General features: G+C 36.0%; 1 protein-coding gene across 1 annotated transcript in view; it reads left to right on the top strand.

The window, feature by feature from the left end:
- The window catches only part of LOC121464671 (zinc finger protein 850-like), a 77,266-nt gene that overhangs the window by 2,727 nt on the left and 52,175 nt on the right, over positions 1-22,364 (top strand). Inside the window, exons 2-6 of the mRNA XM_041677693.1 lie at positions 4,075-4,203; positions 12,438-12,564; positions 13,068-13,163; positions 20,915-20,997; positions 21,600-22,194. Of these exons, the coding sequence (XP_041533627.1) occupies positions 4,075-4,203; positions 12,438-12,564; positions 13,068-13,163; positions 20,915-20,997; positions 21,600-22,194 (1,030 nt within the window). The remainder of the gene's footprint in view (positions 1-4,074; positions 4,204-12,437; positions 12,565-13,067; positions 13,164-20,914; positions 20,998-21,599; positions 22,195-22,364) is intronic.

The following is a 22,364-nucleotide window of genomic DNA, read 5'->3' as shown; positions in this document are numbered from 1 at the left end:
GGAGATCTTTTCCCATTTAGTAGGCTGTTGTTTCGTCTTGTTGACCATGTCCTTTGCTTTACAGAAGCTTTTCAGTTTCAGAAGGTCCCATTTATTAATTGTTTCAATCAGTGTCTGTACTATTGGGATTATATTTGGGGAGTGGTCTCCTGTGCCAGTGAGTTCAAATGTACTTCCCACTTTCTCTTTTATAAGTTTGAATATGGCTGGCTTTATGTTGAGGTCTTTGACTCATTTGAACTTGAGTTTTGTTCATGGTGATAGATATGGGTCTATTTTCATTTTTCTACATGTTGATATCCAGTTACGCCAGCACCATTTTTTAAATATGCTTTCTTTTTTCTGTTTGATATTTTTTGCTTCTTAGTCAAAATTCAGGTGTTCGTAGGTGTGTGGATTAATATCTGGGTCTTTGATTTGGTTCCATTGGTCTTTCTGTCTGTTTTTATGCCAATACAAGGCTGTTTTCAGTACTGTAGCTCTGTACTAGAGTTTGAAGTCAAGGATTGTGATGCCTTCAGGAGTTCTTTTGTTGTACAGGATTGTTTTGCCTATCCTGGGTTTTTTGCTTTTCAGCATGTAGTTGAGTACTGTTTTTATGAGGTTTATGAATAATTTTGCTGGGATTTTGATGGGCATTGTGTTGAATCTGTTGATTGCTTTTGGTAAGATTGCCAATTTTACTATGTTAATTCTACCACTCCAAGAGAATGGGAAATCTTTCCACTTTCTGGTGTCTTCTTCAAGTTATTACTTAAAAGATTTAAAGTTCTTGTCATTCAGATCTTCCAATTGTTTGGTTAGAGTTACTTCGAGATATTTTATGCTATTTGTGGCTATTATAACGGGTGATGTTTCTCTGATGTTTTTTCTTCTGTGTAAAGGAGGGCTACAGTTTTTGTTTGTTTGTTTGTTGTTGTTGTTGTTGTTGTTGCTACATTACTGAAAGTGTTTATGAGTTGTAGAAGTTCCTTGGTAGAATTTTTGGGTTGCTTATGTAAACTGTCATATCATCAGCAAATAATGAGAGTTTGACTTCTTTTCTGATGTGTATCCCCTTGATCTCCTTTTATTGTCTTATTGCTCTAGCTAGGACCTTAAGAACTATATTGAATAGATATGGAGAGAGTGGACAACCTTCTGTTCCTGATTTCAGTGAAAGCGCTGGGAGTTTCTCTTCATTTAGTTTGATGTTGGCTGTTGCCTTCCTGTATTTTGCCATTATTATGTTTAGGTATGTTCTTTGTATCCCTGCTCTTTCCAAGACCTTTATCATGAAGGGATGTTGTATTTTGTTGAGAGCTTTTTCAAGTATCTAAATGAGTTGGTCATGTGGTGTTTATTTTTTAGTTTGTTTATATGATGGATTACATTGATAGATTTTCATATGTTGAACCATCCCTGCATCTCTGGGATGAAGCTGACTTAATCATGGTGGATGATGGTACTGATGTGTTCTTGGAATCAATTTGCCAGTATTTTATTGAGTATTTTTGCATCAATGTTCATGAGTGAGTTTGGTCTGTAATTCTCTTTCTTAGTAATATCTTTCTTTCTGTGGTTTGGGTATCAGGGTAATTGTAGCCTCATAAAAAGAGTTTGGCAATGTTGCTTCTGTTTCTGTTGTGTGGAATAATTTGAGGAGTATTGGTATTAGTTCTTCTTTGAAAATCCTGTAGAATTCTGAGCTGAAATCATCTGGTCCTGGGCTTTTATTGGTTGGGAGATTTTTGATGCCCATTTTTATTTCTTTAGCAGTTATAGGTCTATCTAATTTGCTTATCTGGTCTTAATTTAATTTTGGTAAGTGATATTTATCCAGAAAGTTATCCATTTCCTTTAAGTTTTCCATTTTTTTGGAGTACAGGTTTTCAAAATATGACCTGATGATTCTCTGTATTTCCTCCGTGTCTGTTGTTATGTCCCCCATTTTCATTTCTGATTTTGTTAATTTGGATATTCTCTATCTGCCATTTGGTTATTTTGAATAAAGGTTTGTTCATTTTGTTGATTTTTCTGGAAGAACCAACTCCTTTTCTCATTGATTTTTTTTTTATTGTTTTCTTTGTTTCTATTTTGTTGATTTTAGCTCTCAAATTGATTATTTCCTGCCATCTAGTTCTCTTGGTTAGTTTGCTTTTCTTGTTCTAAAGTTTTCAAATGTTCTATTAATTCACTTTTGTGGGATTTTTCCAGCTTTTTTCTGTAGGCTTTCTTGTTTGCTTGTTTCTTTGTTTTGGTGTTTAGTTTTTTACTTCTAGGAATGTTCTAGAATTTCTGTATGATATTTAGCTGGTAATGGTATTTTCCTAATCTTTCCACAGTCTCTCTTTTAAAATGGTAGTAGTCTCCTATCTGTGGGAGGCATTTAGTTTTCCAATGTCTCATTAGTCACTACATGGTCTTAAATACTTTGCTCCAGGGATTCTCTTTAAAAATTCTCCCCTTTGCCTACTCTGAAGTATTTGTTTAATCTGTCTTTATAAGAGAACACTGTAACAACCAATCTAACTTCCCTTGGATTTTCCGCATAATAAGGTGTTGTATTTTAAGTTAATGCACAGGTGAAACCTTAAATTATTTTCTTCCACAATAAATGCTAATATAGTATAGAGATTAAATCTTGGTAAACAATGGTGTTTGTAGCACTGTCTGTTATTGGTATCAGGTGGGGTCAAGTAGAGTCAATGACTAATCTTGTGAAATCATTTTAAAGATTTCTGCACAGTATCCCTCAGCCCTTCCTCTTGTGATGCTCCTTGTGCTGTTCAATGAGAGAAAGAGAATAAAGCCCTTGCTAGGGGCAGGTACATACTGAGGCACAACAACAAAGTGTTAAGACAGCCTACAGGAAGGCACAGATTCAGACTCACACATAGGACAGGATAAAAATGGATGACACCTGATGAGTGAATCAGACCGTTTAAATCTGGAGATGCTCCTGGTCAGATGAAACAAAGGGAAAGGGATTTACTGATTTCTCTCCATAGTGCACGGATGCATTATAGGTGACAGTGAGTATATTAATAATGTGTTTAAAGTTATGTATTTTGTTGTCCTGTGTGAGGAATGCTAAAGGAACTAATAAATATTTGTAGTAGAGTAATCATATCTTTGTAGAAGAGTGGTTGAAAAGAAAGTGTAAGCCAGAAATTGGGGGTGAATTTTATGAAATCTTCTTATGGATATTGCACACACACACAAACACACACACAGACACATGGATATATTGTGAAAATGTGTATACTTGCAATTATGAAAATTAAACAAAAGAAACTACTGATAACAGTTAACCTCTTACATGATACTGCCCTGAATTGATCACTAGCGAACAAGTACAATTAAAAAATCACTTGTATCTTTCAAGCTTGTACAGATATGTGTAAACCACCTGAAAACACATTAGAAATTCATTCTTAGGTTCTTGGGCTTCTTCTTTACCCCCATCCCTACAACTTTCATGCAGAGGATGCATGTTTCAGTAAAAAGATGGTTCCTAAAGGTAGAATCATCACGTGAATTATGGTAAGCACAGTATCTACTTTTTATTCTCATCAGTATATATGACTCCATTAGAATGTGTCATAACATCCTGTGATAATATGCTATATGCTTAATAAACAATGTCTAGTGCTGATGTATTTTCAACTCTAATGCTTCCATTAAAAGAATCCAAAAGTAGTTATAGTTCCTCAGAATTTCAGTCATGAATAACTGCACATTGACCTGAAATTGCTTTCAGTTGTGCTTCATTCCATTCCACAGCTTCCATTCATTAATCTAAGTAGCAACCCCATCTCTGTGAACCTGTCCAGTGAAAACAAGTGAAGTTCATGATTAACTTTATAGGATTCTGATGTACATTTGAGTTCAGCTTTCCTTACCACATTTTTGCTTTGCCTTGGCTGAGCACAACATGGCAGGACAGCCTAAGGTCCGACTATCTAACTTCACTGCTGAGCAGACCACTTGAACTCAGCAAGGGAGAAACTCATTTTAATCTCTCTTGTTTTCATGAGTATCTGTGGAACCAAGCCAGGAGTGAATACGCTCTTGATTTCTGTGTTTCTGCAGATGGTGAGTGTGCCTGTAGCAGGTGAATGGTGTCTGTTGATTATTTTAAGGCAAATTCCTCAAGAAAGAATCCAGGAGCCACAAGGCCACATCGTTTTCCCTAAAACAGAAGAGAGGGCTGATTCTACAGTAAGTATGTCTCTGCTCGGAGACTATGCTCAATTCTTCTGCAAAGAATGTTTATGTTGTACATCTTCTCTGTTTCTCATAGTCCAGCCTACAGTTTATTTTGACTGACATTTGCTTGTATTTCTTATGAGAGTTATGATTGAGTCTTTAAATTTATATTGTTTACCCAGTGTGGATGTACCTCCATTTTGTTCTTGCCCGCTTATTTTTCAGGACATATATCCTCAGTGAATTGATGATGTTTATCACTATGAATTCCATAGTGACAGGTGACTATTATATCTTACTGATGAGCATTTTTCCATAGACTCTCTCATATCCTCAGATAAAGATAGTAAATGCAAATGTATGGCATGGCTTACGTCTTATGGCTCTGTTTGTTACTGACTTAGAAAATGCATATTAAACCACCTGGAATGCATTGTTTAGCATAACTCTTTCAGTTATGAGATTGTAGAATTAGAAACGTCATATTCTCCTGAAAAACAAAACTACATATATAGCATTCCCTTGAGAATCTAGAATGTGGATGATACATGTAGCTTATACTTAGTATAAAACTGGTACTGATGTATTCACTCTACACTTTCCGTGCTTTCTTTCGTGGGCAATCACTGTCACTACAATAATGATGTGACTCTGTGTGCAAAGCTGCCATCAGTTCATCTTAATGTATTGATGTTGACTTCATTCACCTGTACTTGGCTCTCTGCTACACCATCTATCACTTCAGAGATCATTAGTTTAGCTTTTGTGTTTCTGGTGTTGTATATAGTGTTTCATTCTGTAGCCAGAGTGCATTGGATTCACGTTATCAGCAGTAATTATTTTGGAGCATTGCCAATTGATGAACATAAATATCAAATTTTATGCAGAAACTGAACCTGTCCCTAAATATTTTGATTTGTTCCCTTGCATTGGAGGCTCCCTTGCATGGGATCTCCCCACATTTCCCCCCATGAACACAATTGTTTTCATGTCTAGATTTCAGAAAAATAGGTATGTATTTATAGGTTTGTTATTTTTAATTTTCCTTCTATTGAAAATAGATATTTTTCCTCACATAATTTCATGATTATGGTTTTCTCTCCCTCTACGACCCCAATTAATCCCCATACCTTTTTCCATCCAGATCATCCCCTTTCTGTCTCTCAATAGAAAACAAACTAAGGTAGAATAATGACACAAAATATAATATGATAATATAATATAATATGATGTAGTAAGATAAAACAGAACTAACACAGAATAATAGGAAAAAACAATCACATGAAAAGTAGCTCCAAAAGAGGCACAAGAAACAAATATAGATGCAGAGACCCATGACTTTTCTTTTTTTTTTGTTTTTTTTTTTGTTTTGTTTTGTTTTGTTTTTCGAGACAGGGTTTCTCTGTGGTTTTGGAGCCTGTCCTGGAACTATCTCTTGTTGACCAGGCTGGTCTCGAACTCACAGAGATCCGCCTGCCTCTGCCTCCCCTCTGCCTCCCGAGTGCTGGGATTAAAGGCGTGTGCCACCACCGCCCGGCTTTTCAAGGTCATGGATTCCCTAAAACACTAAAGTGAAACTGTAGTATCATTTAGGGTAAAAAGTGATAAGAAAATATATAAATAAAATAAACTATAAGGGAAAGAAAAGTTGATAGGTTCTTAGATGACATTATGACACAAGGAACTTCCAAGATGCTGTTGAGTCTATGAGGCTCAGCATGCAACCTACCTTTGAGAGTAGTTTCTTATCCCAGTGACAATTTCTTGAAGCAAACCAAATTTTCATTTGCAAGGGGTTATCAGTCAGAGATTGCTTCTGGGTTAGGGATCTGGGCATGTGTCCACCTCATACTTCAGTTCCAGTACTAAATTTGGTGCAGAACTGTGCATGACCTGTATATGCTGCCTCAGTTTCTGCTCGTTAATATGGGCTTCAATCCAGTAGAGGTGGAGGGCTGTGTATGTTTGTGTGGGGGAGGGGCATGTGGGTATCTTCCTCCTTTTACAGGTGGTCCTGTTATCCCTGAGGGAAGGTATTTGAAAGAGACCTCCCATTTAGCAGCGTTTCAAGGTGTCTCAATCTCTGTATATATTTTGGCTGTGAGCCTCTCTATGTTTTCTCTCCAACTATTACATGAGGAATATCCTCTTTTTGGTTGAGCAAGGCTTTGGATCTATTAGTACATCCTATATAGTAGAATGTCATTTGGAGCAATTTTATTTTTATTTTTTAGAACCGTAATGTTGGGTTTTATTTATGTCAGGTCTTTGGGCTATCTAGTTTCTGGGTTTGGTCACCGGAGCAGTGTGAGGTATGGGTTTCATCTCGTGGAGTTAGCCTTAAGTCAAATCACGTTTTGAATTATTACTCCCACAAGATTTGTGCCACAATTATACTATCATATCTTAAGGGCAGGACACCAATGTAGATCAAATGGTTTATATTTGGACTTGATGCTTATGTTTGCTCTCAGTTGTTTGTAGACTGCCTTGCTGTACCAAAGACTCAGGTAGTGATAAAGACGCTATATAGACACCAGCTCCACTTCTCTGTAATCAGTGAGTTTTTTTTTTTTAAATGGAACACTGATTTTGATTTGATCAGTAAAACCAGATAACACAAGGCATTAGCATTTTCAAACACTGCAATTTTTACTTTATTTTAACTAAATGTGTCTGGTGGAATCTTGCTGTATTCCATAAAACAGAATGACGATATTTTCCCCAGCCAGACAAGCGGACACCTACCTGAAATCAATCTTTTAGCATGGTAAATAGATTCTAAATTTTAAAGGCAATGTGTATACTAAAGCAACTCATAGTCAAGTCTAACAGTTATTTAAAAGCCTGTCGGGGTTTTGATAAGAGTAGAGAGGCAAGAATTTCTTACACAGCATGCCAGATCAGCACAGTTTCCAATCTGACATTATAGGCATTTGAGTAATGTGTCATCAAAATCACACAGTATTTATGGTTGACATGCTCAAGAAATTAAAAGCACTCAATCTTATGCAAGGCATAGATGTGAATGTCTGAAAGAGAAGAGCTGAAGGTCATTCAGTTGTGATGAATATCCATCTTCCATAGATGTTTTGATTCTTTTCCAAGTAAGCCAAACCTTCTGTTTAGTTGCAGGCTTCTGGAAACTTTCTCATATCCATATCCCATAGAGTGAGCTAATACTCAGGCCATTCCAATAATCTAGCTAAATTAATTGATCCCCCCCCCCCAAAAAAAACCTGTGTTCCCACTGCCTGTATCTTTTCACATGTTTCTCTAGTCATTTATTTATTTAGAGAATGTGTATGCATGCATTAATGTGTGCCTGTGTGGATTTTTGTCATGGTGCATGTGTGGAGGTCAAAGGTTAACATGAGAATGTCAGTTCTCACCAGCATGTGGGGTCTGCAGTATGAATTTAGGTCCACAGGCTTGGTGGCAAGGGCCCTTACCCACTGAACCACACCAAAGGCCTATTTCCTTAAAATCGTTTTCCATAGCTGTATCTCAAATGACTGTTCGTTCTTCTTAAGTATAATCCATACATTCAGATGTACACACACCCATACATTCCTTATGTCTGAAATAAAAGCTTTAAACAGTATAAGAGAAATACTTAACAAATACAAGTTGTTTTATTTTTAAATGGTAACAATATGTGGCGAACCCCTATTTAGTCTTTAACTATGCAATTTACTTTTTTGGGCTAAGTGTAGTGACACATGACTATATTCTCAGGATTTCAAGGCCAGACTAAACTACTTTTGTGAAGTTTGAAAACAGACTGAACTGTGTGACTCAAAAAAGTATAATAATATTTGTATGATATATATTTTTCTGCTTAAAATGAATTTTTAAAATTTATCTAAAAAAATCTTTTCTCATTTAACATGCCAAATCCATTTTCCACTCCCTCCCTCCTGCTGCTCCCTCTACCTTCCCCACTCCTGTCTCCCCATCTCGCCCCTCATCCACTCCTCACAGAGGATAAGGCATTTTCCCATGGGGAGTCAACAAAAACTAGCACATTGCTTTGAGGCAGGACCAAGGCCTTCCCCAATATATCTAGGTTGAGCAAGGTATCCATCTGGCTTGGTTCCAAAAAGCCAGAAAGAACAAGCACAAGGAATAAATCCTTGTCTTCCTGCCAGTGGCCCCACAGTCTGCCCCAGCCATACAACTGTCACCCACATTCAGAGGGCATAGCTCAGTCCTATGCTGGTTCCTTTGCTGTCAGGCCAGAGTTGGAAGGCTTCCATTATCTCTGGTAAGCTGTTTTGTGGGTAACCCCATCATAGCCTTGACCTCTTAGCTTATATTCTCACTCTTCCCTCTCTTCAGCTGGACTTTGGGAAGTCAGCCCAATGCTCTGGGTTGTGGACTATAGGCTCCTAATACTTTCCTATATAGCTAATATTCATCTGTGAGTGGGTACATGCCATGCTGATTTTTCTAGGTCTGTGTTAACTCACTATTAATTTTCTAGTTCCAGCCATTAAAATGCAAATTTCAAGATGTCATTGTTTTTTTATGGCTGAGTAGTATTTCAATATGTAAATGTACCACATTTTCTTTATCCATATTTCAGTTGAGGAACATGTAGGTTATTTCCAGGTTTTGCCTATTACGAATAATGCTGCTATGAACATAGTTTAACAAATGTCCTTGTAGTATGGTTGAGCATTATTTGGGTATATGCCCAAGAGTGGTGTTGCTGGGTCTTGTAGGTTGATTGCCAGTTTTCTGAGAAACCACCATACTAATTTCCAGAGTGGTTGTACAAGGTTACATTCCCACCTGAAATGGACAAGTGTTTCCCTTACTCTGCATCCTCTCCAGCATAAGCAATTATTGGTGTTTTCGATCTTAGCCATTCTGACCAGTGTAAGATGGTTTTGATTTGTGTTTCCCTGATGGCTAAGGATATTGAAATTTTCCTCAAGTGTCTTTCAGCCATTTGAGATTCTTCTGTTGAGAATTCTCTGTTTAGTTCAGTACCCCATTTTTTAATTGGGTTATTTAGAATTTTACTGTTTAATTTCTTGAGTTCTTTATATATTTTGGAGATCAGTACTCCGTCTGATGTTGGGTTGATGAAGATCTTTCCCCATTCAGTAGGGTGGCTCTTTGTCTTATTGACTCCCTCCTTTGCTTTTACAGAAGTGTCTCAGTTTCAGGAGGTCCCATTTATTTAATTATTTATTATTTCAGTGTCTGTGCTAGTAATGTTATATTTATATTTAGGAAGTGATCTGGTGTACCCGTGCATTGAAGTTTAATGCCCACTTTTTATTCTGTCAGGTTCAGTGTGGTTGGATTTATATTGAGGTCTTTAATCCATTTGGGCTTGAGTTTTGTGCATGGTGGTAGGTATGAATCTATTTGCATTCTTGTACATGCTGACATCTAATTATGCCAGGACCATTTGTTGAAGATGCTTTCTTTTTTTCCATTGTATAATTTTAAGTTCTTTGTTAAAATTAGGTGATCATAGCTGTGTGGATTCATGTCTGGGTCTTTGATTTGATTCCATTGGGCAACCTGTCTCTTTTTATGCCAATACCAAGCTGTTTTCAGTACTGTAGCTCTAAAATAGAGCTTAATGTCAGGGGTGGTGATGCCTCCAGAGGTTCCTTCATTATACATGATTGTTTTGGCTATCTGGAACTTTTAGTTTTTCCATATGAACTTTGAGTATTGTTCTTTTGAGGTCTGTGAAGAATTGTGTTGGGATTTTGATGGGGATTGCAGTGAATCTGTAGATGGCTTTTTAGGATTGCCATTTTATTACATTGATCCTTCCTATCCAAGAGCATGGAAAAGTTCTTCATTCTCTGGTATCTTCAATTTCTTTCTTCAAAGACTTAATATTCTTTTTTAAGAGGTCTTGCTTAAAAAAATCAACAAGATTGTCCAGACTAACTAAAATACAGAGAGAATATCCAAATAAAAAAAATAAGAAATGAAAAGTGGGACATTATTAAATGATAATGATTAGCTCAAAACTTGTACTCCACAAAATAAGAAATTTTAAAATTAATGGATCTTTTTCAATGATACTCCTAACCAATATTCAATCAGGATCATATTAACAACTTAAGTAGACTTATAAACACTAAAGAAATAAAACCAGTCATTAAAAACATCCCCCACCTCCAAAAATTTCCAGGATCAGATGATTTTAGGACAGACGTCTCTGAGATATTCAAAGAAGACCATATGCTCTTCAAATTTTTCCACAAACTGAAATTAAAGTAAAAATACTAAATTCATTTTATAAGAGCACATTAACTCTGATTTTCAAACCATACAAAGATTCAACAAAGAAGAGAACTACAGACAAATTTTGCTAATGAAAATGATGCTAAAATACTCAACAGAGTACTTATAAACTGAATCCAAGAACAAAGCAAAGACATTGACCATGATCAAGTAGGCTTTATCCCAGAGATGTACGGATGTTGAACATATGAAAATCAATAATATAATTCACTAGAAAACCAAGTTAAAATGCATTATCTTCTAATTAGATGCTGAAAATACCATTGGGGTTTTCTATTGTGATTTGATCATTTCAATGTTCTGTGTGCTTCTTGTAGCTGTATGGATGAGTATTTTTATAGTTTTTGGGAAATTTTCTTCCATATCTTGCAGATGTGGTATATGTCATTTACCATTTATGTGATTTTCGCCCTCACCTATGGTTGTAACGTAAAGCTTTGGATTTTTCATGTTATCTATCATTTCCTGTGTAGTATTTTCCTGTTTTTTAAGAGTAATCATAATTCTTTATTATTTCTTCTACGTGTCATCTCTTTTCCTTTAGGTCCCTGATACTTTTGATGTCTTTCCTTTGAATTTTCTAATTGGTACAATGACTGTTTCTTTTCTTTATTCATTTATTTTATGTATCTGATTATCCGTATGCACAGCTTTATGCAAGAAGAAGGGATCAGTTCTTACTATAGATGATTGTGAGCCACCATGTGGTTCCTGGGAATTAAATTCAGGACCTCTTGAAGAGCAGCAGTGCTCTTTACCTCAGAGACACTTCTCTAGATCCTAATGAGTATTTTTATTCCAAATTAATTTCAGTTGACTCCTGTTCAGTGTTTGTATATTATTATTGAAACAAATTCTCAGATCTATATTTTTGGGTTTTTTTGTAAATTTCTTGAACTTTTTTTGTGTTTTCTTTTTCATCGTGAGGAAAACTTAATTTCATCTATTGAATTTCATTTTCTACTCATTTCATTGAGCTATTTCTTTCTCTTTATTGTCAGTTTTCTCTTGGAAATCTTTCATGAACGTTTGATTGTTCATTTAAATTCTCTTTCCTATGTTTCATCAAAGTCATTCTCGTTGACAAACATTTCTATTTTATTAGTATGTTTTGGAGAGGAGATACTGACTTGTTCCTTTCACAGTGTTTGTATTTTTGCAATGAGATATGGGCATGTGACTTTGGTATTATTGTGCCTGATATGGATAGAGCAGTTTGGTGCAGAGGGGAGGATATGTGGACATGTAAATTCTAGAGAATGGAAATGACTTATTAGAGTGAAGTCAGGTATACTAAAGGTACTTTAGTGATGTGTAGGATATGGTTCCTTGTCCTATTTGGTTTTTAGAAGGATAGCTGACTGGGTAGAGAATTTGGCATTTTAGTGTGAGATGTCTGTGAGTTTCAGATTTAGGTAGGGTGCATCCTGGAGTAATTCTGTGTCTCTTCCCAGCTTGCCACACACAGGTGTCATCTCTTTCATGGTCTTTCCCACTGTTGTCATTGAAATAATTTGCAGTAAGAATTTCTGCTTCATTCTTGGATATGGCATTTCTGTCCCTTGCTCCACATCTTACTTTTGATATATTTTCATTTCACAACGGTGCATGCACATATGGTTGCAACTTTACAGCTCATGGATCTTTTACCTGTGGTTCCTAAAGAAACAATTTGCCATGAGAAATAGATGCCCTTAAATGGTGAAGTCTGGACTTCACATGAAGATAGTCTGGCTCCCATTCACATACCCCTTTTCTGCCTGTACATCTACACCTTAAGTTTATCCTTCTTGATTTAATATTTTCAGCACACAGATTTTCAGTGTAGACTATATTTTGGAGTATGTCTTTTAGAATAATGCTAATCAAGAACACTTCAAGTTTTGTGATAAATTCTTGTATTCATAGTCTAAGTAAAGAAATGTGTTCGTGGGCACTTGATAAACTCTTTTTTTTCATGACAGGGAATCTTGACATTCCAGGATGTGGCAATTGATTTCTCTCCAGATGAGTGGGACTGCCTCGACTTTGCACAAAGGGCTTTGTACAGGGAAGTCATGTTGGAGAACTACAGTAACATGGTCTCTGTGGGTGAGACTTTTTTCTTTCATGATTTCTTCTTTATCGTAATTGTTTCTTACAAGTGTGTTTTACATCTATGTCTGAATTGTCGGCCTCACTTTCACATGCCAATTTAATAAAAATCTTAGAGTTCATCATTTAGAACACAATGATTTGTGTAAATTTATCTTGTCAATATACTCCTGACTCCTGGAGATGGCATTCATCATTCAAACATTTATAATACATTTTACTTTTCAGACACACCATAGATTATATATTGGTTTGTAACGTAATGATTTATTACATATTTGCATTTAGATTCAATAGTAATTTACAAACAAACCCAAAGTACAGAATACTAAAAAAAAATGCTTTTGGGTGTTTTAAAATATTGGGAGATAGCAATTAGGTAATTATATTTGGAATTTTATGTTATATGCCATCTTATATAGTTAGTATGGTGGTTTATTAGAAATCCGTGTTTTTACTATTATCCCAAGTTATACCCATATATCTCTTCCAATATTCAGGTATTTCAGTGTCAAAACCAGATCTGATCAGCTCCCTTGAACAAGGCAAAGAGCCCTGGAATGTGAACACAGGAGAGAAAGAAGGCAATGAAAAAGGTAAGCCACAGGAAGTATTAGCACATGTGGGAAACATAGGACATGGAGGAATTCTCTCCTGAAGTGGGGTTTGCAAAGATCTTTACCTGAAATGGTATAAAAATTCACATTGAATAATTATTCTAAATTTTTTTAAGTCTCATTCACATAAATTGACCTAAAAATTCACATTGAATAGTTAACTTTAATTATGATATAAAGCAGAAGATAATTTATTGCCATATCCTTGAATGCTACCACATCCTGAAATGAACAATATTGAAATGAAAATTAGCATTAAAAAACTTTTCACAGTGTTTCAAGGAATATTTCTCTGTACACGTTCATGTCTGTTTGTTTGCACTTATTATGTGGTTTTCACAGTTTGTTAGAATCACATAAAATCAGAAAATATAAATTTTATAGTTGGACTCATTTTGGAAGATTGTTGAATTCGTTCTTTGCATTAAAATCTACAGAATTTCAAAGATAACTTTTTCTATTTCTGCAAAATATTCATTAGAAACTAGGAGTTGTTTATTCACACATGTTATTGGTCTATTTTAATATCTGAAAATCTCTGAATATCAAAATTTATGTTGCTTTTCACATAAAGGTTGTGTTTTCTTATGTGTTTTTATATCTGTCTAAATTTGAGTTTGCTTGGAGAAGCAAATTTGTATATACTTTTATTTTTCATATATACTTTTATTATTTTGAATGCCTCATAATGACTTTCGATCATATTCAATTCCCCAACTCTTCCCATGTTCTGCTTCCTCACATATCTTTGATTTTTTTCCCATCTTTATTTATACTCAGAGTTCAATCTGTAATTCCCATACAATCCGGGTGTTGAGAATGGCCTGCATATGGTTGAAGTATCAGGAGTTACACATTTTAAAAATACACTTAATGCTCTTTCTCCAATCATCTTTAAGATGATAGGAACTTCTCAGCAAGGCTTGGTACTCCAGTTCCCATCAGCTTTTCTTCCTAGAATATTAATCTGGCTTGAGCTTGCTCAGGTCTGATGAATGCTATCCTAATCACCTGAGTTCTTATGGGCAACTGTCATGGTGTGTATAAAAAGTACTATTTTCTTATAGTCATTCATGACTTCCTGGCTTACTATGTATTATCACTCTGTCCAGAAAGAGCTCTGAACAGTCCATAGAATGGGTTTGATATAAGAAGCATACTAGTTAAAACTGAATATTTTCTTACTGTTTGTACCATGTCCACCTGTGAGTCCCGTTTTAGTTGGCAAGTCACACCAGAAGCAATGGGAATGAATGCCTGTATTTCATTATGAACATATATACAAAAGTCGTCAATAAAATATTTGCATCATGAATCCAATAGTATATCAAAAAGGTGATCTACATAGGCTTCATCTCAAGACGTGTAGAGCTAGATCAACAATTCAAAACCAATAAATGTAATCTACCACTTATACAAACTGAAGGTCAAATTCCAGATGTTTATCTCATTAGATGCAGAAAAGCCTTTGACAAAATTAACACCCCATTTTTGATAAAAGTCCTGGAGAGATTAGGGATGCAAGGGACATACCTCCAAATGAAAGACACAATTTATAGCAAGCCTATATCCCACACCAAACTAAATCGAGAGATATTCAAACCTTTCCACTAAAATAGGGAACCATTTAAATGGGACTCACTTTCTCCATATGTATTCAATACAGCACTTGGAATCTTAGCTAGAACAGTAACATGGATGAAGATCAAAAAGTGATGAATAATAAAGGAAGAGATCAAAGTAACTTTATATGCAGATGCTATGAATTTAGGTTTACAGACTCTAAAGAACTCCACCAAGAATCTCCTACAAGTGAGATAAACTTTAATCAAATTTAAGGGGTGCAAAATTAGCTAACAAAAGCAGTAGTGCTCCTCTATAGAAATGAGAAAAGATTTAAATGGAAATAAGGGAAACAATATCTTTTACAATAGCCTCAGAAAATAGTTTGAGGGAATTTGAACTAAGAAAGTTAAAGATCCTTATAGAAATGTATCAGAAGATAGAAAAAAATTTCTGTGCTCAAGGATTGGTCAGTTAATGTAGTAAAAATGAACATCTTATTGAAAGTAATATATTGATTCAGTGAAAATCTCATCATTAAATTCTAACACAATTCTTGAAGATCGCAGAAAGACAAGTCTTCAGCAACATATGGATACAAACAAACAAAAACTCAAAATAGTTTAAATAATCATGAAAAATATTTTTTTTTTTTTTTGGTTTTTTCGAGACAGGGTTTCTCTGTGGCTTTGGAGCCTGTCCTGGAACTAGCTCTGTAGACCAGGCTGGTCTCAAACTCACAGAGATCCACCTGCCTCTGCCTCCCGAGTGCTGGGATTAAAGGCGTGCGCCACCACCGCCCGGCCGAAAAATAAATTATATATGTATGGTATTATCATCCACAATTTTATTTATTTTATTTTATTATTTTATAAATAATACCAGTCAAATTTTCCAATTTCTCCCTTCCTCCCACTTCCCTCCCTTTCTCCCACACACCCTTCCCCCCCATTCCCCTTCAGTCCTAAGAGAGGGCAAGGTACCCTGCCCTGTGGGCTCCCCTGTCCATCCAGGCTTAGGAAGGTGTGCATCCAAATAGACTAGGATACCAAAAAGCTAATACATGCAGTAGAGACAAATCCCAGTGCCATTATCATTGGCCCCTCATTCTGCACCAATTGTCAGCCACATTCAGAGGGTCCAGTTTGATCCCATGCTCCTTCAGTCCAAGTCCATCTAGATTTGGTGAGCTCCCATTAACTCAGGCACACTGTCTCAGTGGGTGGACCAACCCCTTGCTGTCCTGACTTGCTCGCTCATTTTCTCCCTCCTTCTGCTCTTCAACTGGACCTTGGGAACTCAGACCAGTGCTCCAGTGTGGGTCTCTGCCTCTATCTCCATCCATCGTTCGATGGAGATATTCAAGATAGCCATCAGTCTGACTACAGGCAAGGCCAGTTCAGGTACCTTCTCCTCCACTGCCCGGGGTCCTAGCTGGGGACATTCCCGTGGACACCTGAAACCCCTCTAGAGCCAAGCCTCTTGCCAACCCCAAAATGGCTTCCTTAATTAAGATATCTTCTTCCCTGCTCTCCCATATCCCATCCTTGCTCCATCTCAAAAATCCCACTCCCCCAAGTTCTCCCCAACCCTCCCCTTCTCCCTTCTCTCCCCCACTCTCCCCTTTCCCCTAACCAACCTACACCCCAATGCTCCAAACTTTTGCCTGGCAATCTTGTCTGCTTCCAATTTCCAGGAGGATCTATATATGTTTTTCTTTGGGTTCATCTTATTACTTACCTTCTCTAGGATCATGATCTATAGGCTCAATGTCCTTTGTTTTTGGCTGGAATCCACTAATAAGTGAGTACATACCATGTTCATATTATTGGGTCTGGGTTATCTCACTTGGGATAGTCTTTTCTATATTTTCTATATTCAGTGTTGTCAGATTTATATTGAGGTCTTTAATCCATTTGGACTTGAGTTTTGTGCATGGTGTATTTACATTCTTCTACATAACTGGTTGATGTCCAGTTATGCCATCACCATTTGTTGAAGATGCTTTACTTTTTCCATTGTATAATTTTAGCTTCTTTGTCAAAGATCAGGTGTTCATAGGTTTGTGGATTAATATCCGGGTCTTCAATTCGATTTCTTTGGTCAACGTCTTGGTTTTTATGCCAGTACCAAGCTGTTTTCATTACTGTAGCTCTGTAATACAGTTTAATGTCAGGGATGATAATGCCTCCAGAAGTTCCTTTATAGTATTGGATTGTTTGAGCAATACTGGTTTTTTGTTTTGTTTTGTTTTGTTTTCCATATAAAGTGGATTATTGTTCTCTCAAGGTCTGTGAAGAATTTTGTTGGGATTTTGATGGGGATTGCATTGAAGCTATGGATTGCCTTTGGTAGCATTGCCAGTTTTACTATGTTGATCCTACCAATCCAAGAGCATGGGTGATCCTTCCATTTTCTGGTATCCTTTTCAATTTCTTTCTTCAAAGACTTAAAGTTCTTGTCAAATAGATCTTTCACTTCCTTGGTTAGTGTTGTCCTAAGATACATTATGCTATTTGTGGCTATCGTGAAAGGTGATGTTTCTCTGATTTCCTTCTCAGCTTCTTTATCCTTCATGTATAGGAGGGCTACTGATTTTTTTGGAGTTGATTTTGTATCCTGCCACACCACTGAAGGTATTTATCAGCTGTAAGAGTTCTTTGGTAGAGTTTTTGGGGTCACTTATGAACACTATTTTAGCATCTGCAAATAACGAAAGTTTGACTTCTTCCTTTCCAATTCGAATCCCCTTGATCTCCTTATGTTGTCTTATTGCTATTGCTAGAACTTCAAGCACTATGTTGGAGAGATATGGAGAGAGTGAACAGCATTGTCTTCTTCCTGATTTTAGTTTGAGTTTCTTTCCATTTAATTTGATGTTAGCTGTCAGTTTGCTGTATATTGCTTTTATTATATTTAGATATGATCCTTGTATCCCTATTCTATCCAAGACCTTTATCAAAAAGGGGTGTAATTTTGTCAAATTTTTTTTGGCATTTAATGAAATGATCATATGGTTTTTTCTTTCACTTTATTTATATAATGGATTACTTTGATAGATTTCATATGTTGATCCAGCCCTGAATCTCTGGAATGAAGCCTACTTAATCATAATAGATGATTTTTTTTTGATGTGTTCTTGGATTCAGTTTGCCAGAATTTTATTGAGAATTTTTACATTGATGTTCATGAGTGAGATTGGTCTGTAATTCTCTTTCTTGGTTGAGTCTTTGTGTGGTTTTGGTATCAGGGTAATTGTAGCTTCATAAAGAGTGCTTGGCAGTGACTCTTCAGTTTCTATTATGTGGAACACATTAAGGAGTATAGGTATTAGCTCTTCTTGGAAGTTCTTGTAGAATTCTGCATTAAAACCATCTGGCCCTGGGCTTTTTTTGGTTGGGAGGTATTTGATGACAGCTTCTATTTCCTCACGACTTATGGGTCTATTTAAATTGTTCACCTGGTCTTGATGTAATTTTGGTATATGGTATTTATCTAAAAAATGTCCATTTCTTTTACATTTTCCAATTTTGTGGATTACAGGCTTTTGTAGTAAGACCTAATGAGTCTCTGAATTTCCTCAGTGTCTCTTGTTTTGTCCCCTTTTTCATTTCTGATCTTGTTAATTTGTGTGTTCTCTCTCTGCCTTTTGATTAGTTTGGATTGGGGTTTGTCAATCTTGTTGATTTTCTCAAAGAACCAGCTTTTTGTTTCATTGATTCTTTGGATTGTTTTCTGTGTTTCTATTTTGTTGATTTCAGCCCTCAGTTTGCTTATTTCCAGTCTTCTACTCCTGGGTGAGTCTGCTTCTTTTTTTTCTAGAGCTTTTAGGTGTGCTGTTAAGTCTCTAATGTGAGCTTTCTCCGTTTTCTCTATGTGGGCACTTAGTGCTATGAACTTTCCTCTTAGCACTGCTTTCATAGTGTCTCATAGGTTTGGGTATGTTGTGTCCTCATTTTTCTTGAATTCAAGGAAGACTTCAATTTCTTTCTTTATTTCTTCCTTGATTCACGGGTGGTTCAGTAGTTGACTGTTAAGTTTCCATGAGTTTGTAGGCTTTCCAGGGGGTGGTATTGTTGTTAAATTTTGTCTTTACTCCATGGTGATCCGATAAGACACAGGTGGTTCTCCAATTTTTTTTGTATCTGTGGGTGTTTGCTTTGTTATGGAGTATGTGATCAATTTTCGTGAAGGTTCCATGAGTTGCTGAGAAGGTATATTCTTTCCTGTTTGGGCGGAATGTTCTATAGATGTCTGATAAATCCATTTGATTCTTTACATCTGTTAATTCTCTTATTTCTCTGTTAGGTTTCTGTCTGACCTGTCCATTGGTGAGAGAGGAGTGTTGAACTCTCCTACTATTAGTGTGTGGGGTATTATGTGTGAATTCAGTTCCCTGGGACTCTCTCAGAGAGTTGCACTTCAGGTGCTCTGGCTGTGTGGCTACTTGCTCTCCTCTCCAGTTCCCCTCTTGCAGGGTTTCAGGGTTGTAGACTAAAAGGTGGGCTGGGGGGAAGGGACAGGAAACAACCCCTCCCCCTTCCTCCGTTGGCTCTCTGGTCCCCTCAGCCCTGAAGCAGGCCATGTTGGGGTTTCCAAGGATCTTGCAGATGAAAAAAAAAAGCTCATCCACAATTTTTTTCTGCAGTTATATAATCAGCATTTGTATTATAATTGTATGGTTGAAAACTGATATTGATTATTAAAATCAAATTGTAGATACTAACATAAGTTCACTCATCTATGAAAACTTATTTTGTAAAGGAATCTAGAAAAATACATTTAACAAAAAGATGGCTTTTAATTCTAATCTTACCTAAGCTATTTCCAGTAGACCACAAGTCCCCAAGAAAATTTAGTTTCTTGAAGAGAGCATGAACTGGGATAAGAGTCACTGTTACAGGAAGGCCCCATACCCAGCACTTGATGGATAACAAAAACACCACTCAATGAAATATTTGTACATTCTTTTTCCCCATAATGTTTAGTTTGGGAATTTATTTGTTTTTATTTTTTGACCTTATGGTATCTTTTTGTATATTATAACTTCTAGAGTTTTGCCTTGTTTTGTTTTATGCAGTTTTTGTATGGACAACTATGTGTCTTTCTCTATACATGTTTACTGTGCTTTTTCTTTGTCTCCTTGTCTTCTCTTATCCTGTCTGATTTCGTTGACTCTGATTACATTATTTTATTCTCATTCTTTAGATGCCTATATTTTTTCTACAACGTGACAGAAAGTGGGTAAATTCAGACATTAGTTAATATGGGGATGATCTCAGGGCTTTTGAGGGATTAAAAGTCATAATCAGAATATATTTTATTAAAATGTATCTCTGATAAGATCAGTCCTAGTGAATTTCCTTGAAAATATATGGACCCCTTCTTTGTGGCATACTTGATTCCCTGTGGACCTATTAGTAATAACTGTTTCCTGTTCTTTATTTCCTTCTTTCTTTACTAATAAATATTCTGCATTCTTTACTAATATTATTCAATTTGTTCATTCGAAAAGATTGTGGAGATGAGTTATATCCAGTATGGATATATGAGTGTTTTTTGTAGTTGGGTTATAGGCTTTGTACATAGTTACTTTTCAATTTCTGTGATAAAACTCCAAGATAAAGGCAAAATACAGAAGAAAGATCTATTATAATGAATCAGAGGTAGCAGCTGACAAGGGACTAGAGCAGCAGTGAGAGGTCCTATCTAGAACCACAGCAGGAAGCAGAGAGGTCACTTTTGGCAATTGAAGGCATTAAAATTCTCAAAGCCAGTCCAGGGACATATATGTTCCATTAAGTTGATACCTCTTTATCCTAACAACAAGTATCCACCAACTCAGACCATGTATTCAGATATCTGATTATATGGGGTCATTTCACTCAACCTATTTTAGTCTTAATTCTCAAAATTATGACTGGAATCTCTAAGGTAACGTAACTTCGATCCTTCCATTTTTATAGTTTATTTAATGTATGTTATAAAATATCTGTCCATTTGCCTTAAAAAGATTGTTTTATTAGAATGAATGATTTGAAGTTTATTTTTTGTAATATGCCACCTTGACTATGGGTCTACATATTTATAAAACTATGTTACTTGTATATCTAAAAATGTTTCACATAGTGTACTAATGCAGATAATTATATTTTTCTTCCTTCCAGTTTTCTATTTTCATCAAGCACAAGACCTATTTTCACAGGAGAATAGACAAGATCCTATTCAGAAATTGATATCAGGAATAGCTGTAAGTAGTGACTTAAAAATCTTTCAGGATGAAGAGAGAAAAGAGAATGGATTATGTCATAATTGAAATAATCTATATTCATCAACCACACTGGGTAGCCCTGCCAAAAAATGTCAGTAATCTCTATCTTACCTTGAAAGATGTCACATTATTTTCAGAAGCAGTTTCTCAGAAAAAAAAAATGTTCTAAACATGTTTATATTGTACAAATAATTTTGAAAAACCTGAAACTGAATGACGCATATGCTATTAAACATTTAATTCCCTTAAATAATAATTATATTTTGTGACAAGCTATTCAATTGATATATACATGAGAAGATTTTTCTCAATTAAATGAGACTGAAAATATATCATAGGTTTTCTAGTTGTGAGAAGTCTTACACATTTAATGATGTTATTACAACCTTTCCTAGGAACTCTAGGAAGACTATTTACCAGAATCCTCATCACGGAAGGAACAAATTCCCAAAACATCAAATCACTATATGGCTTACTTATTATTTAAATACTTAAAAGTCTGTTTTTCCTAAGAGCCAATACATACACGATAATTTTAAGGAGATTTTTTATTATAACGCACACCTTTATTTTTGTTCCAGCATAACCAGAAAGAAGAGAAGCATTATATAAGCAATCAAAATGAAGAAAGTCAAAACAACTATATGGAATGTGGAAGGTGCTTATACAGATGTGTATGCCTCACGATGTATGAGAGAATTAATCCCAAAGAGAAGCCATACAAATGTAAAGATTGTGGCAAGTCATTTAACCATTATGCAAATCTTCAAGCTCACCAGAGAATCCATACTGGTGAGAAACCTTACACATGTCAAGCATGTCGCAAGTCCTTTACCCAGGTGTCAGATCTTCACAGACATCACAGAGTCCATACTGGTGAGAAACCTTACACGTGTCAAGAATGTGGCAAGTCTTTTGCCCATGTCTCAACACTTTATAATCATCGCAGAACCCATACTGGTGAGAAACCTTTCAGATGTCAAGAATGTGGCAAGGCCTTTACCAGGGCATCAACTCTTTATACTCATCGCAGAATCCATACTGGTGAGAAACCTTACAGATGTCAAACATGTGGCAAGTCCTTTACCCAGATCTCAAATCTTCACAGTCATCACAGAACCCATACTGGTGAGAAACCTTACACATGTCAATCATGTGGCAAATCTTTTGCCCATATCTCAACACTTCATAATCATTACAGAATTCATTGTTGTGAGTAACCTTGTAGATGTCAAAAATGTGACAAGTCCTTTACCCAGATCTCAGCTCTTCATACTCACCATAGACTTCTTACTGGTGACAAACCTTACATATGTAAAGAATGTGGTAAATCCTTTAACACAAAC

Source organism: Microtus oregoni, unplaced genomic scaffold, assembly GCF_018167655.1.
Source record: "Microtus oregoni isolate MIOR12 unplaced genomic scaffold, Mior012 000029F_ref0000214, whole genome shotgun sequence".
Classification (NCBI taxonomy): Eukaryota; Metazoa; Chordata; class Mammalia; order Rodentia; family Cricetidae; genus Microtus; species Microtus oregoni.
Note: the sequence above shows the minus strand (reverse complement) of the source record. Positions and strands in the feature narration are given on the sequence as shown.